The sequence below is a fragment of the Musca domestica genome, unplaced genomic scaffold (assembly GCF_030504385.1).
Source record: "Musca domestica strain aabys unplaced genomic scaffold, Musca_domestica.polishedcontigs.V.1.1 48, whole genome shotgun sequence".
NCBI lineage: Eukaryota > Metazoa > Arthropoda > Insecta > Diptera > Muscidae > Musca > Musca domestica.
In genome coordinates, this window is record NW_026712340.1 from 4302212 (window position 1) to 4320388 (window position 18177).

The 18177-nt window shown below is 34.8% G+C and overlaps 1 protein-coding gene across 1 annotated transcript; it reads left to right on the forward strand.

The window, feature by feature from the left end:
• Positions 1-8679: 8679 nt before the first annotated feature.
• LOC101890364 (uncharacterized) lies at positions 8680-14876 on the forward strand. The gene is made up of 2 exons (XM_005180802.4): positions 8680-8941; positions 14043-14876. The coding sequence occupies exons 1-2, from the start codon at positions 8918-8920 to the stop codon at positions 14733-14735; spliced, it is 717 nt and encodes a 238-aa protein (XP_005180859.1). The 5' UTR covers positions 8680-8917; the 3' UTR covers positions 14736-14876.
• The last annotated feature ends 3301 nt before the right edge of the window (positions 14877-18177 follow it).

Consider the following 18177-nt stretch of genomic DNA (forward strand, 5'->3'; position numbering starts at 1 on the left):
TTTTATTTGAGTATCAAGCAATATGTATGTTTGTATGTTTTAACTATTTCAACTCACTCATTGTGATGCTGCGGTTGCTGTTGATGATGATGTAATCATTAATTTTGTTTAGCGTTTGTTTACACATCTGTAATACAAACATGGTTAGAACATTGACTATGTGTTAAAACTTCATAACTTCTTAAGAATTATGACAAATTAAATTGTTGATTTTCGTTATAATTACTTTATTAGAGAGGAAGTGGGATCTATTGAAGAGGAAGAATTGTCAATAATCAACTTTTTAGGTGTGTTTGTATTTTTAAAGAGAGAATGCTCATTTGGATTTCGTAGTATTGAATGTACGACTTTAATTATGCCCACGAGAGGTGTTGACAATGATACGGCTTTTGAAGGATGTGAACATTGTTGATGATACTAAATATTTATTAATGACGATAAAAATTGGCACTAAAGAAAATACGGTGTGTCTAATTTTGAACATTAATAAACATTTTAAAATAAATTCTTGTATTTAACTATTGTATGTTTTTTCCATTCAAATTTATAAATTTGATGACAAAATGTTTTAATTTCAATGAGAAATGGGTTTTATCCTGTCCCACTGAACAATTTCTCACATCTCGAACTAACAACAAGGATAATTGTTTTAGATTTGAATAATGAATTGATATATTGTTAATACAATGGTGGCAATTACTTGATGATAACATTTTGTAATATTCTTTGATGAATGTATACAATTAATCAGTTGTTTTTAAATACACGAGAGTGAAAAGGTTATTTATTAGGTCAAGGTTGCCTCGTTGTAATGGGAAGCAGGTTTGTAATAATGGGCCTGTCTGGTTTCTTGCAAAATTTTCGGAGAAATGGTGGTGGTTTTATCCTTTATTTAAAAATAGATTAAATCAACAAATCAGTAGACAGAAACAAAGCAAGTACAATTTTTGTATTTTATTAAAAATAAATTATTTAAAATTAAAAAAAAAATAAATAAAAAGTCGGTTTTGCCCACAGATGTGTACCCTCAGTCAATGTTCGATTATTTAAATATATTTTGACTTCTATTATGATTATTCAATTTTTAAAACCATATGGGGTAGGTTCCGAAGGAATGGGCCAATATTGTCCATTTCATATCGGAGCTAAATAAATATGATGTAAGTATTGCGTCGTTCCAGGTTTGGACTATATTGGTTACTTCCTATATAGAGGGCCGAGGTATTTCATTTTCACACTTCATTTAATGCAGATAAAAATACTTGGGGGCAAAATTACAAGAAAATCGAACATTTTTATACAATTTTATGCGAAATCATAGATATAGCAATTTGCAAAGATTCGCTGAATTGTTTCGCAAGTTATGCCAGAAAAATTTTATACCCTTTGTGGCTGAGGTAGAAGGGGTTGGTTGTGTGTAATTTGAAGAGAATTGGATGCTTATTTCGCGTTTTAATAATTATTATTTATTATTATTTTTTTATGAATAGTCCAATCTCTACCATCTTTATAACAGATCTTATGAAAGATAGAAATATTGAGATTTGCCAAGTGGAATCGGAAGTTGACCCTTTGTGGGGGAGGTACCAGAAGGAGTGGACTGATATATCTCACCTTCACACCAAAACTTGGGTTAACAAAAATATTGTCTGTTAATAGAAATATGTGTGAAATTTGATAGTTATCAAACTCGTATATCGCATTTTATATGAGACATAAAATTTAGACCTTTTGTTGGGGAGGTACCAGAAGGAGTGGACCGATATTGCCCATCTCTGAACTCGATGTGAGTTTAATAATGATAATACGATGTACTGAGTTGGGACCAAATCGGATACCCCTACGAGAGTTATCGTGCGCACCAGCCAACCAGACACACAGACGTACGGACATCGCTAGGACGACTCCAAATGTCTTGAAACAGATGTGGTCCAAAGAGAGTTATCGTGCGCACCAACCAACCAGACAAACGGACGTATGGACATCGCTAGTACGACTTCAAATGTCTTGAAACAGATGTGGTCCAAAGGGACCTAGGTTCGATGTGACACGGTTTGGCCGTATTAAATGTTATATACCCTCTCCAACTGATGGCATACAAAGAGGATTATCATCACTATATATATTTTTGTACCCCTCACCATAGTATGGAGTTTATCAATTCGCTTGTAATATAATGTGTAGATATAATGTACAACTAAAAATTGTGAGTCAAATTGAAAAAAATTGCATGCTACTAAAAATATGACAAACATTTTATCCTTTTCTGGCAAGAAACCATTCCAAATTGATGAGAATTGTGAAAATCAGTCCAGCGGTTCTTGACTTTCTCTTTGATTTATGAGATTGTATATATTTTGCTATATATGCGAGATATTGGATATGAGCATCAATATAACACAGAAGTGACGTTTTCGTGTATTTGTGATTTCGCCGTGATACAAATATTCGCGGTTTATTTGAAATTTTAATATTTTTTACCAAAAAGTTATGGTCTATTTTATCCGCTAAATATTGTTTGATGACCATTCAAATTGGTACACTAATGCCCAGTCCTAAACTCTATCTCGATGCAAAATTCCGCACTGGTTGATCTATAATTGTGGCCTGTAGAACAACAGAAAAGTCAAGATTTTTTTTGTTTCTGGTCCATTTTAACAATAGGGTTCTATTCTGACTCTAATCCCAATCTTGTTATAGTGTAAAAGTGAGATGAAAATTCCATAATTATTTAAATAGATTGTAGTTAGGAAGTAAAGGTGACCATATTGTAGGTGTTTACGTCAAAACGTAAACCATTTTCATTTCCTTAAACTGTATCTTAAATATGAATAGCACCATTGTTAGTGTACTATCCATTAGAACTGTTATCGAAGTTAAGATAATTATTCTATGTTTTTCCTTTTCCCATTTTCATATTTCTTTTTATCGGCCTTCTCTAATGGCCATATTGGAGTCTAATTTCCGCGTCTTATTGAATTCTATTCTAATTCGACTCTGGAACCTGACAGTCCAAATCCAGTACCATCCTAATAAAAAGAATTCTAATATAGCGAAATATAAAAGCTTTTTTTTCATTACTCTGGATTTGGGTTCCAACCGTTTTCAAACGTTTCTGCCAGCTACAACATTCAAGGTAAAAAAGTGATCTTGGATTTTGTTTGGGCTCTAAGAGCAAGTTGTCCACCATCACACTCACGGTAGATGCTTCCAAAGCTTTACCAGGCAATTCAGCCGTTTGCCTGAACATTTTGGTCCACGTCGAACCGGATCGACAAGCTGCTCTCCAGAGAATTCAGCTGCAGAAGCCTTTGATTTCCATAGGTACGTTTCTCTTGTAATAATTTCGTCGTTTCAGTACACAACAAGAAGTCGAAAGATTCACTCAATTTGAATAAAGTGCCGGTGTCGTGTTTCACCCCAAAATATAAACTTCAAAATAATTATATATCTGGAAATTCCTGGCTAATTCCCAAATAACTAAGCTGAGAAGATCGACACCTAGGAATTGTGGATTTACTAAGAGGAAGACTAAGAGGATTTACTAAGAGGAGACTGCCTTAATACAACAAGAGGATTGTGAGTAAGTTTTTTACAAAAAAAAATATTGATATCCTGTGTGTTGAAAAATAGCCCTGAGTGAGACTACAAAAAATCTCTGTGGGAAGTTCTTAAAATTTCGGTAAAAAGGAAACATTTGTTGGAAAAAAAATAATAAAAAAAGGGGCAAAATTCGTTTAAAATATGTGTGAACATAAGTGGTACATTTGCTCCTTAGTGTAACAGATCCGAGGCTGTTAAATTAAAAAACGTGTTCTGTAGAACTCTGTTAATAACAGAGTCATAACATTTATCTGCGACAGCCTCACTGTTCACTATTTATTTATGGGAACATCTCTCTGTTGTACCAGATGCATTTTCAGGTTTACCCTGAAAATACATTAGAAGTGCTTTCTCAATGATCATCCAGGCACTCATAATACACATGGGAGTGAGCAACCTCCATGCATGATCTCTTCCATATTGTTGTTCACCTCGTCTTGCATTGTCCATTCCATTCTCTTTTTCAGCTTCATGTTTATTCCCAGCGCGCATGTCCACTGAGTACATGCTCTTATTTATGGATGTTGAGATCCAAGCTTGCCATGTTCTCTTAAGTTATTTTCAGCTTACCTTTCTTCGTCTTCATTGGTCCGAATGAGCATATGCTACTCTTGTGTATGTATGTGGTGATCAGAGCTTGCACACTTCTCTTAAGTCAGTTCCAGCATCATTCTCTTCTTTCTATTATTCGAATGCGCATGTCACTGAGAATGCGCTTCTCTCGTGCATGCTGAAACTAAAGCTCAATCATCGTTCTCTTCCCTCAGCCACATACATCCTATTGCAACCAATGTTACATTCTCTGCTTTGAGTGCGCATGTCCAATGAGAATGCGCTAGTCAATTGGTGGGTGAGATTACAACTCAATCGTGTTGTTGTATCATTGCCGTGTAACTACTATTGCAGAGTTTGAGTTCTCCGCTCAATCAGTTGTTACATTTGTGTTCTTTTCTCTATTTATTTTTACGTGTCATTCTCGCTGTTTGAGAGTCCGACACATACAACGGAGGATTGATTGCTCAGAGCGGAGCATATCATTCCAAATTATTCCATTTATTCCAATTCTTCCAAATTCTTTCCACTTACATTGAGTTCAATGAACTCTTGAACGATCAGCTGTTTTCTACTTTAGCAAAGTCGTGTTTTTGCTTGTGATGTCTCTGAAGCAAATTATTTAAATAGATTGTAGGTTAGGAAGTAAGGTGAACCATATTGTAGGAAAGTACAGGGACCTCCAAAATGCTTCCCTGTCCTTAACTCTCTTCTCAGGCGTGTCGATTGACCTAAATTGTGTGATCAAGAAATTGTTTCTGTTTTTGGTTCATTTGAACCCCTAAATATTTTGCGATCATCTCCAAGAGCACGAGGCCCCTCTGTATCTCCAAATTTAGACTCATCTATATGATTTGCTTGTCTAAAACCAGAATAAAAACCAGAAGTTCGACTTTTGTGTATTTTGGATATCGCCTTAAGTAATGTTGGTATTTTTTCACACAAAAGTAGTATCCATTCTACCCGCTGTCCTAAACTCTAGCTTTATGCGAGCTTTCATGTATTTTAGTTTCTATTTCTGACCTTTATAACGGCTGCAAAACCAGGAACATTTTTAGTTGTTGGTCCATTTCAACTATATTGCGGACATCTTTGAAATCAATAGCCCTTCTCAGCCTAACCCTACCATTGTGAAAATTTTCGTGATGATCGGACGATAATTGCAATCTGTAAATAATAACCTCAACCTGTGTTGTAAGGTAAAAAATTATTACAAAATATACACTTGAATATTAAAAGTCAATTTTAATAAATCGCATGCGTCAATTTTAATAAAAAGCTGTAAGTTTGGCCGGAACGAACTTTGAATACCCTCCTCCATTTGGAACGAATTTGGCAATTAAAAACAGTAAAATCCGTTAAAACTTCTGTTAAAATCTTAAAAATACCGAATGTAGCTATTATATTAGGATCTATACGATGACATGAACCTGCGTAGGTAACATTTGTCATAAGCCATTACAATATTCAAATGCGAAACTGAAAAAAATCGGTTATAATGCGATAGAATCAAAATACGGAATATCGGGAAGTACCTTTATATGGGGGCTATACGAAGACGTGGACCTGCACAGACAATTTTCTGTCGTAGGCTGTAGTATCCATTACGAACTTTAAATACCAAATTTGAAACTATTCCGGTGAAAAATGTCGCTAAAATCATCAAAATACCGAATATCGGGAGGAACAGTTATATGGGGGCTATACCAAAACGTCGTTCTACTTGGCCCATTTTCAATACCAAAAGTCCTGCAGACATAACATACATTTGAGCAAAATTGTATCAATCTACTTCAATTCGTTCGGACATCGCTAAATCGACATAGAATTTTATGCTGATCAAGAATATATATATTTGAGGGGTCTAAAATGAGTACTTTGAGTTGTTACAAACTGAATGGCAAACTTAATATCCGCTTCATACTATGCTGGAGGGTCCCGTCAAAATCGGTCCCACCATTTTTGAGATATAAGCATAGAAGCTAACATCCCCTTTCTTCGTATATACACATTGTATATATTCCGATATATATAGATATATATAAGCCAACTGTCGAACTGTGGATAGATTTCGTACCACATACTCTCTACAGGATGCAATAACACCAGCACGTAGAAGGAATGTGCGTACTGAAGACCATATCGCAGCTGTAAACGAGAGTTATAGATAGATCTTTCGAATAAAAAAAGTTTATTTACAATTTAATTTTTTGTGTTATATTTTACAATTTCAAGTTCTATCGGGCTTAAAAAAACCGGTGCTATCAGCATCTACGTAACGGTCAGAATTGACCTGTTCGTCTATTTGTTATTTCGCCGGGATTAAAAAAGCTTTTATGTTGGCTCTAGCTCCACCTCCATTCTAAACTTCGTGAAGATCGGGCGAAAATTGCGACCTGTAGAGTGATTACAAATTAATAGGAACAGACGGATAGGCAGAAATACATAGCTAGATCGTGATAGGAAGATCCATATATACTTTCCTATGTGGGAAACCAATATTTCGTGGTGTTACATATTTTAGCCCAATCAAACTTATAATACCCCCAACACATAGTTGGGTATGAAAAGAAGCGCAATCGGATTTGATCCAACTTGGCAATTTTTTGCATCACTGCTAGGTCAGGTGCGAAAATGGACAATATAGGTCCTCTCCATCAAGTACCTCCCTAACAAAGGGTCAAACTTTTGAATAATTTTAACTCTTATAAAATTTTTATGTAAGAGTTCGATTGTTTCAAAATTTACACATCACAATATTTCAATTAACCCAAGATTTTATGTGAAGATGGAATATATCGGACCACTCCTTTTGGCACCTCCCCCACAAAGCGTCAAAATTTTGAATATCCATGAAGCTCATAAAACACGAAATTAACATCCGATTGCATTCACACTTGGTACGTCTCAATATTCATAATTACAAGGTCTGTTATAAAGATGGTAAAGATCGGGCGCTTTCCTTCTGGTACCATCAAAGTTTTGAATAACCCAAACGATCACAAAATCCGAAATGAGCATTTGGTTCATATTTCACACATCCAATTATTACTGCTAACACAAGATCTGCTGGGAAGATGGGATATAACGGTCCACAACATCTGGTACCTTCTCCGCAAAGGGTCAATTCTCTTAAAATTTCACACATACAAACATTTTTGGTAACACAAGATCTGCCGTGAAAATGATATATACCTGCGAACTCCTTCTGGTACCTCAGCCACAATTGGTCGCAGTTTTCTATACTTTTGTCTGTCATAACTTGCGAAACAAGTCATCGATTCTTTACAACTTGTTATTTCTACATATTACTCTCAACCAGAAGCCTGAGATGAATATCGAATTTATAATTTCGCATAAAATTCGATATTAATGTTCGATTTTCTTGTAATTGTATCCAATATTTTTATTTGTATTAGAAGAAGTACGAAAATGGAATACTTTGGTTGACTATATGTCCTACCTCACGCACATTTTAACTTTTTTTACAAGTTATAACATATTTCATATTAAGTGAAGGAAGTAACCAATATAGTCTAAACCTGGCACGTCGCAATATTTGTATCATATTTATTAAGGTCCGATACGAAATGGACAATATTGGCCCATTCCTTTGGAGCCAACTCCATAGAGGGTCAACAATTTGAATAATCATAACAGAAGTCCAAATTTCGGCAAAACCGACTAATACATTTTAACTTGTTTTTCGAGTAGTTAAACAATCTTGTTATGGCGGAGGGTGTAAAAGTAGGTTAAAAATTCTATATTTAAATGCGATTGTAGTTAGGAAGTAAAAGTGGTCATATTGTAGAAAAATGCAATGCTTCGATACTCTGCAAATATGTCACTATTAGTGTTACCTTGTTTTACGATTTGATTTATATTTTAAAAAATATGTGTTGACATTTCCTGATAATTAATATGATTTATATATTTCTAAATAAATAAATTATATAAATGAAGCCAATATACCACAAAATTCGATGTTTAAAAAGCAAAAGTGGTTCTTACTATAAAAATGTATGACCCATATGCAATGGAAGATTGTCTACATTTGGTACATTTTTGAATTCACACTTAAAATTCTTTTGCGAGAGAATATGAAATGCTTAGCGTTTTCAAAAATCTATTGGTTCTGCTGGATAATTGTTTATGCTTTTAACATTTCTTGGCACATATGATTAATAATTTCTTTTTTTTTCTTTAAGAGGGGAAACATACCCCCCCCCCCCCATCTCTTTCGAAGTGTTATTATTACTATTTTTGGTGGTGGTAATTTCGATTTGGGTGTCAAGAAGAGGAATCCCAAAGAACATTGATGCGAATAACAATAGAAACGTTACAAACAAAACAGAAAAAGCTGCTGCTGCTGCTGCAAAACTGTGAACGAAACAAAAAATTATGGCAAAAAAATATTTTTAAGACATAACTCATTATTTGTCATAGCCGACAAACGATAACCAACCAAGTCGTAGTCGTTGTCGACGACGATCCAATCAAATGCGGCACACATAAAACTTTATTTAGTGGCTGGCAAACCGATCAGTCGCCAGTTAACATTTCTCCATTGATGTTGGTACTGCCTGGCTGTTACGAAGAAATTTGAAAATAGAAAACACACACAAAATATTCTATGAAAAGTTCTCAAAATAAAATTCATTTCGATTTGTGTGATTGACTCAAGTGAAGGTGTTCATCCGTGTAACACACATCTGATTAAGAAATTAACGAGAAAAAGTTCTAAATAAACAAATTCCAAATCATGTTCAACTGTCGAAAAATACGGGTGAGCTCATTAAAAAATATGAAGAGTAAAAAAACACTACAAATCAAGTGGATAAAAATATATGAATGAAGAACGTTAATGTGAAATTTGATATTTTTGCGCTAAAAAACTATAATTAATGATGATCAGATGAGTTTTGAGTGTAGTTTTGTGCTCCTTGTGGCGAATTGAAATTTATACGCTATGATATGCTTGAAATTCCCAACACCCATGGTATTTTGTGGGATTATCTTAATATTTACAGTGCTAAGCGAATGATCGTAACCTGATTTCAAGACATGTTATTTCGATAGTTACAACGTTATTATGGAAGAAGATCATCATCAGAGAAAACCATAGTTGAATTCTAAAAGTTCAACTAAAATATCCTTTTGTGTTGGACGTAAATTGAATCAAATCTAGATCTCAAGAATGGGTTCCGTTTTAGTTTTTTATCCTTTTTTTCCATTTTTATCCTTTATCGGTTAGGTACTAGAAGCAGGGAATATATGAGATATATCTGTTAATACGCCAGAAACATTTAGATATGCTGGGTTTGAAGAAACCCAGACACTAGGTACACATTTGATGAGAGCTGTTATTCAAAATGTTGATCTTTTGTAGGCAAGTTACGAAAGTGATTGGCCTTATTGGCATCTAACAAAATTTAGATTACATCAAATATTCCCTTCACTATCTTATACTCGCAATAGATCAACATTTTGAAATGTCTTAGGATCAATGAGAAATAAGTGCCTGATTATCCCTTATTTTACCCACAGACATATGGCTAGTCAGGGTATATATCATTTGATACTGCCAAAACGGTTTTAGACCCCAGTTCTCTTTGGACCAAACCCGTTACAGAACATTTGAAGTCGATCTAGCGATGTCCGTCCGTCTGTCTGTCTGGCTGGTGCACACGATAACTCTTGAAAGAGTATCCGATATGGTCCAAACTTGGAACATCGTAATATTATTATCAAACGTAGATCGAGTTCGAAGATGGACAATATCGGCCCTCTCTTTCTTACTCCAAAAATGTTCGAATTTAAAAAAAATAACATTACCATCGTTCTCCACTAATAAACAAACGTTGTTTTCATAAAAACAATAATAATGGGATTAAGCCTGACCATTTTGCAACAACAAAATGCTATGGTATCCTGAACAAATATGCCAACACTGTTCTAAAAAAAATTACTGCCCTGAAAGAGAAAGGATAATCCGATTTTGCTCCAACTTTGCAAATCCTACTATTTGTACTAGTGCTAGGTCATTTGCGAAAATGGACAATATCGGTCCACTCCATCTAGTACCTCCCCCACAAAGAGTCAACATTTTTAATAATTATAACTATATCTTAGACCCAACACAGTAGGTATATTCTTAATCACGCTAGAGTCAAAACAAATAAAGATAGGAAGTTAAATAAGCACAGATCAGTATTTTATCTGTAAGCAGGTCAAGTTCGAAGATGGGCTATATCGGTCCACGATATCGTATAGCTCCCATATAACGGTACCACCCGATATTCGGTATTTGGACGATTTTAGCCACATTTTCCAATGAATGTGTCTGAAATTCCACACAAGGAGTTCCCTGTGTGTACTTTATCCCCTGGAAGAGAATTATCTATATAGGTCTACGATATCGTATAGCCCCCATATAACGGTACCCCGATATTCGGTGTTTAGATGATATTAGCCAGATTTTTTAACGGAATTGTCTGAAGATTCACGAAAGACGTTTCTTGTGAGTACTTTATCCCCTGAAAGATAATTATCTATATTGGTTCACGATATCGTATAGCCCCCATACAACGGTACCCCGCGATATTCGGTATTTTCATTAAATTTCTCTAAAAATTGGTATTTGTAAGTCATAATGGGTCCCAGTTCGTGTGGTGAAACATTGTATGTACAGGTCCACGTGTTGGTCAGCCACATTTTTCAATGGAATTGTCTGAAATTCTACACAAGGAGTTCTTTGTGAGTACTTTACCTCCTGAAATAGAATTGTCTATATAGGTCCACAATATCGTATATCCTTCATATATCGGCACCTTGCGATATTCGGTATTTTTAAGATTTTAACAGAAGTTTTAATGGATTTTATTTCTTTGAAAATTTCTTAATTCGTCCCATATGGTGGAGGGTTGGATTTAAAGTTCGGCCCGGCCGAACTTACCGCTTTTTTGCTTGTTTCTGTCATAACTTGCGAAACAAATCAGCGATTCTTTACAACTTGCTATATTAATTATTTCCCTCGAGTAGAAATTGGATATAAATGTTCGATTTTTTTTGTAATTTTACCCACACCAATGGAATACTCCGATCGACTATCGACTTCACGCACATTTTAACATTTTCCAAAAATTATCACATATTTCATGAAGGAAGTAACCAGAATAGTCCACACTTGACACCTCTTAATATCTATGTCATATTTATTTAGTTCCGATACAAAATGGATAATATTGGCCCGTTCCTTCGAAATTTACTCCATAGAAGGTCAAACAATTTGAAAAATCATAACAGAAGTCAAAATATATTTAAATAATCGGGCATTGGCTAAGGGTATACATCTGTCGGCAAAACCGACTGATACTTTTTAAATAGTTTAATTCTCATTGAGCCAATATAGATAATATTTTTTAGAAGCCGGCGTTATCTTCAGCCTTGCACATTTTTATACACCTTTCAGCACAAACAATCTTATATTATATCTAGGCAAACTGTGAGTCCAAAGCGCCAATTTACGGCAACTTCAAAATATCGAACATTATGGGAGGTATAGTAACCTTAACCTTTATTTTGTTTGTAAGGAGAGCGCATGATTACACTTAAATTACGAATATATGTTTTTCGTTGTAAGACTTTATGTTTAAAAACCAAAATGACGCATTGCAACCAATTCGGTTAGAAATTATGGCTGTAATCTTCAAAATATCGAAAATAAAATTGTATAAAACACACAAAATGTTATAGTAGATTTAGTGAGAAATTTATGCTAAGAATTGCTGAATACTGAAATTCTAGGGATCGATATGGATTTTCAATACCATCATCCTAAACATTATATCTACTTTTGTGTTACATTCAGTATTCATACTATCTGTTATTGCTTGCGATTTAGCTCTCTCTCTCTCTCTCTCTCTCTCTCTCTCTCTCTCTCTCTCTCTCTCTCTCTCTGATTGTTTCTATAACATTATAACATCCCAAAGTCATGTTATTTGCCATAAGTCAAAAGTTACAGTAAAATACAATTATGGTTCGATATGGTATGTAAAAGGCTAGAATGTGCAGATTAAATGGATAGAAGGGATCCTGAATTTAATATGCATCGAGATAAGCGTATGACAATGTTTGTGTTCAGGAATATATGTTATCCTACGCCACCTTATCACCAATTTCATGCACATATACATAAAAACCTTTTAAATATTAGTACTGTAATGTCATGAATATAAAAATATTTGAAAACTATTTTATGGTTGAGAAAAATGTTGTTTCATTGGTGATAAGTCGAAATATTGACATAAGTCACCACCAATACTAGAACTAAGTTCGTTTGAGGGTATTTCAAATCGGGTAGATCTACCAGTTTGTTTTACATCGTTTCACCCCCGAAAAAGCTTAAATTGTGTTTGATCACTAATTTCACTTTCAGAGAACTTATTCTCCCAATAAGGTATATTTGAACCAGTAAAGAAAGTCTTAAAGTCGGACTTTATGATACCCTACACCACTTTGCTAATTTAGTAGAGCTCCACATAACAATTAAAAGTTTTTATGGGAGAATTCAATCATACACGCTATGATTATAATTATAATTTAAAGTTCAAAGGACTAAATATGGCGAAGCATTTGTATCTTTTAAATTCGGACTTGTATTGACCATTTGGTGCACAATTAATTTGAAATCGGATAAATATATATATGGGAGCTATATCCAAATCTGAACCGATCTCGATAAAATTTGGCAAAGATATTTCTGAGCTGTATTTGACATATTTCCCTGCATATCGTTGTTACGGAGTGCATATTACGGCTGTGGGTAACAAATATAACAAATCGGATGAATAATATATATGGAAGCTATAGCTATATCTGAACCGATCTTCACCAAATTTGACATACTAGCTTCTAGTCTCAATTCGGTCGTATGTGCCAAATTCCATCCCATTTGGACAAATATTAGACGTTTGGTGCACAATAAAATGTAAATCGGACGAAGTTATATATGGGAGCTATATCCAAATCTGAACCGATCTCGATAAAATTTTGCAAATGTATTTCTGAGATGTATTTGATATATTTCCCCAAATATTGTTGTTGCAGAGTGCATGTTACGGCGGCGGTGGACAAAAATAAGAAATCGGATGAACAATATATATGGGAGCTATAGCTATATCTGAACCGATTTCGATCAAATTTGGTATACATATTTTCAGGCCTAATTTGGTTGTATGTGCAAAATTCCATACAATTCGGGCTGATATTACACGTTTGGTGCACAATAAAAGGCAAATCGGACGAAGATATATATGGGAGCTATATCTAAATTTTGACCGATTATCTCCAATTTCAATAGGGTTCGTCCTTGGGCCAAACAAATGATCTGTGCAAAATTTCATCTGGATCGGGCAATAAATGCAACCTGTACTTTGTTTACAAAAATACATGGACAGACGGACAGACGGACGGACGGACATGCATAAATCGACTCAGAATGTGATTCTATGCAGATCATCAAAAGGAACTATGGGTCTATCTCCTTTCCTTTTGCCTGTTACAAACAAATGCACAAAGACATAATACCCTGACCACCTTGTCCAGAGATGGGATATTATAGTTCCCAAAAATATCATACATGAATTATGTATTTGTTCTTTTCGGAACCCTTTTCAAACTAATATTCTTTAAGTTAAATAGCAAATTAGAACCATTGGATGAATTTCCCTATACCCACTGTACCGTCTCTTGCACCAGACTGTATTTAATTACCTCATGATTAATTACTCTAGTCTCTATCCCAAAATAAAAAAATAAAAATAAAAAACCTTAACAACCATAAAATAACCAACTGTCTGTTTTTTCTAATCTCCATTTCGTTACAGCCACTGTTGATGTTGGTGTTACTCGCCGTCGCCATTCAAAGCCCCAAGTCATTGGCATTGCCGGTAGCAGAAGCAGAGGCAGAAGCCGAGGCAGAAGTTGTGGCATCGAAAAACGTCAATGATCCCGCCAAATTGTTGGTCATAACCGAAGATGTGATACCCGACAAAGTGGAAATGGACCAAAAGAAGGTGATACGTGTCAATCCGCTCGATTTACCACCCATCAAAGAGGATCCCAATAAATTGAGCGAAGATTCGTCGTTGTACAAAATCCAATCGATTAAACCCTACAAGGGTAAACGTAAATATGCCAATTCACAAAATATGCGACGTCTCAAGGGATCGAATGACGCAAAGGCCAGTGGCCCAGTGGAAGACTCACCCATTGTACGAGGATTGCCGGCTAGCCCACAAAAGTTTGTAAAACCTAAACATCAGCCAAAAAAGAAACACTTACATTTTCTTTACAATCAGGACGATTTGTTAGGTGACATAGTGTCGAAGACAATGCGTGTCCATACCGCTCCCGGAGCCTATCCAGTCTTTTATGCCGTGGCCAAGACCAACGGACAGTTCGGTAAATATCCCCTGAAGAATTTCAGTACTCCGCGGGAGTTTAGAAAATATTTACAAAAAAATAAAGTGGAAAATGTACAATTAGTGGAAACTGTATACGATAAGGAATTAATTTGAATTAAGCTCTCTGTCTTTCTTTCCTACGCTCCTAAAGGAGAGAGCTTCTTTTTAATTTTAAGCTGTAAATAAGTATTGTATTTAAGTATTTAAATATTTATCTTAGTCTGTAGCATTCTTCAAAGTTTTTTTTTTTTTTTTTTTGTACATCTTTTTGTGAATCTCTTGTTTTTTTGTAAAATGTACAAACATATTTTTTCTACGAATCAAACAATAAAACATAATGAGAAAAAATTAATTTTTGATTTGTTGTTCTTGCTTTGTGTTGACTTTCAAAAGCCTCTATGATGGCTGGCAGGGTGTTGTGATTTGCAAAAATAACTTTTTTTTTTGCATTTCTTCTAATGAAGTTTCTTTTGTTTAAACATTCTCTTTTTTCCCTGAGTTCTTTCACATTTCATTTTTTTTTTTTGCTAAGCTTATTGATTTATGTTTTCGTCCATCATTTTCATAGTTAATCGATTATTAACATTTTAAAGCGAATCGTTTAGTTTCTCTTCCCCCTTCTCTGACACGCTTTCTTTCTTTCTTTCTGGAAAGAACAGTGGCTAGTTCTTTTCATAATTTAAACATTAGATTGTTTCTAAGAAGAGAAAAAAACCCATCTTATATAATTTTTAATGACATTAATTGGACATCTGTTAAATTTGCTAATTTTGAAAACATGTTTTAAGTGGTGACAATCACATTGACTAATTACCGACTAACCAACTACGTCCGAAGCTAATAAATCAGAATGCAATTAACGACGACACAAAATCATCGCTAATGACAGTCGGAATTCCAAAATCCATAATTTGCAATGATGAAATTATGAATAGCTTTTTAGCATTTTTGTTCATCCTCCTTTTGGGGAAAATACTTTGTGATGGGTTTCGTTGGGGTAATTACCCGATGTAAGGTTAAACCGTACCTGGAGTAAATACTCCTTTAATGTGAATTTATATATTTAAGATTTTCCCATCTATCAATTGAAATAAGTAGCTGTATAACAGATATACTTGGGGGAATTATTGATTTTCCAAAGGTTTTTTACAATTCAAACCCACCCGAGCAATAACATGAATGCTGTATGAGCCGAATAACGCTTTAAATGGTAATGTAAATGTACTATATTTTGCAATGCTAGAAGGTTGATGATAATGGGATATTTAAAGGCTTACATCTTCATTACAAAGTTATGAGTAACGACGGCACAGTTTTTAAGTGAGTTCGCCACCCGGCGAAGAATCTAAACGAAGAAAAATGTAATTGACAGGATGAACTCTTGATGCTGGTGTTAGAATTTATCCAATGTTTATTGTTCGTAACCGTCGAGTGGTGTTCAATACCATCACTGAATAAAACCAATTTAGAAGAATTAAATCAAATAATTTCAAAATGTTTTTTTGTTTTACTTACAGCTACCTGCGTTTTTGCGACGGGCACTAATGGTGCTAGACTTTTTAATCGCTCTGATTTTTTCTGGCACAACGAACAAAAAAAAAAAAAAAAAAAAAAAACCAGTAAGGAAAGCTCAAAAGTCGGGCGGGGCCGACTATATGATACCCTACACCACTATGCATATTTAGTAGAGCTCTCGTAAAAAGGTTTATACAGGGCATTTCAGAGCTCTATGAGATATTTGGTACAAAATCAAAATCTATCTAATTCCATCGTGCATTTTACGATCTATAGCTATCTCTGAACCGGGTTTCTCCAAATTTGACGTATTAGCTTCTAGACTGAATTCGGTCTTATGTACGAAAATTCAGGTGATTTGGGCTGATATTGGCCATTTGATGCACAATTAACACGAAATCGGATGAAGATATATATGGGAGGTATATCCAAATCGGAACAGATTTTAATAAAATTGCAATCAACTATTTTTGGGCTTTATCTGGTATCTGGTACCAAATATCATTCCTGTGGAGTGCATATTACGAATGTGAGGGACTTAAAGACCAAATCGGATGAAAGATATATATGGGAGCTATAGCTATATGTGAAACTATTTTTACTAAAATTGGTGTACTTGCTTCTAAGCTGGTTTCGGTCGGATTTACCAAAATTGATGCTATTACGGCCATTTGGTGGTCAATCACCCGAAATCGGATGAAGATATATATGGGAGCTATATCCAAATCTGAACCGATTTCGATAAAATTTAAAACAGCTATTCCTGTGCTCCATCTAATACCTGGTACCAAATATCACGGTTGTGGAGTGAATATTACGAATGTAAGGGACTAAAACACTAAATCGGATGAAACATATATATGGTTGCTATATCTATATCTGAACCGATTTTCACTAAATTTGATATACTTGCTTCTAGGCTGAATTTGGTCCGATGTACTAAAACTCAGTCCATTTGGATTTATATCGGCCATTTGGTGCACAATTAACCCGAAATCGGATGAAGATATATATGTGAGCTATATCCAAATCTGAACCAATTTCGATAAAATTACAAACAGCTATTTCTGGGCTGTATCTTATATCTGATACCAAATATCATTCTTGTGGAGTGCATATTACGAATGTGAGAGGCTTAAACACCAAATCGGATAAAACATATATATGGGAGCTATAGCTGTTTCTGAACCGATTTTCTCCAAATTCGTTGTATTTGCTTTAAGGCTAATCTCGGTCACATGTGCCAAAATTCGGGCCATTTGGGCTGATATTGGCCATTTGGTGGTCAATTAACCCGAAATCGGATGAAGATATATATGGGAGCTATATCCAAATCTGAACCGATTTCGATAAAAATTAAAACAGCTAGTTATGTGCTCCATCTAATACCTGGTACCAAATATCACGGTTGTGGAGTGCATAGTAGGAATGTGAGGGACTTAAAGATCAAATCGGATGAAAGATATATATGGGAGCTATAGCTATATCTGAACCGATTTTCTCCAAATTTGATATACTTGCTTTTAGGCCGAACTCGGTTGGGTGTGCCAAAATTCAGGTAATTTGGACTGATAGTGGACATTTGGTCCACATTTAACCCGAAATCGGATGAAGATATATATGGGAGCTATATCTAAATTTGATCCGATTCTGACCAATTTCAATAAGGTTCGTCCTTGGGCCAAAAAAATATTGTTTGGAAAATTTCATCTCAATCGGATAATAAACGCGACCTGCATTTTGTTCACAAGAATACATGGACAGACGGATGGACGGACGGACAGACGGACTGACATGCATAAATCGACTCAGAAAGTGATTCTATGAAGGATCTCAAAAGTAACTATGGGTCTATCTCGATTCCTTCTCCATGTTACAAACAAATGCACAAAGACATAATACCCTTACCACTATGTGGTGTAGGGTACAAAAAGTTAAATAATTAATGTCCTCCACCATTTGGAACGAATCCTTAAAACATTCGGTTTAGATTTTAAAAATACCGATTATAGCCCTTATATTTGGGTCTATACGATGTGGA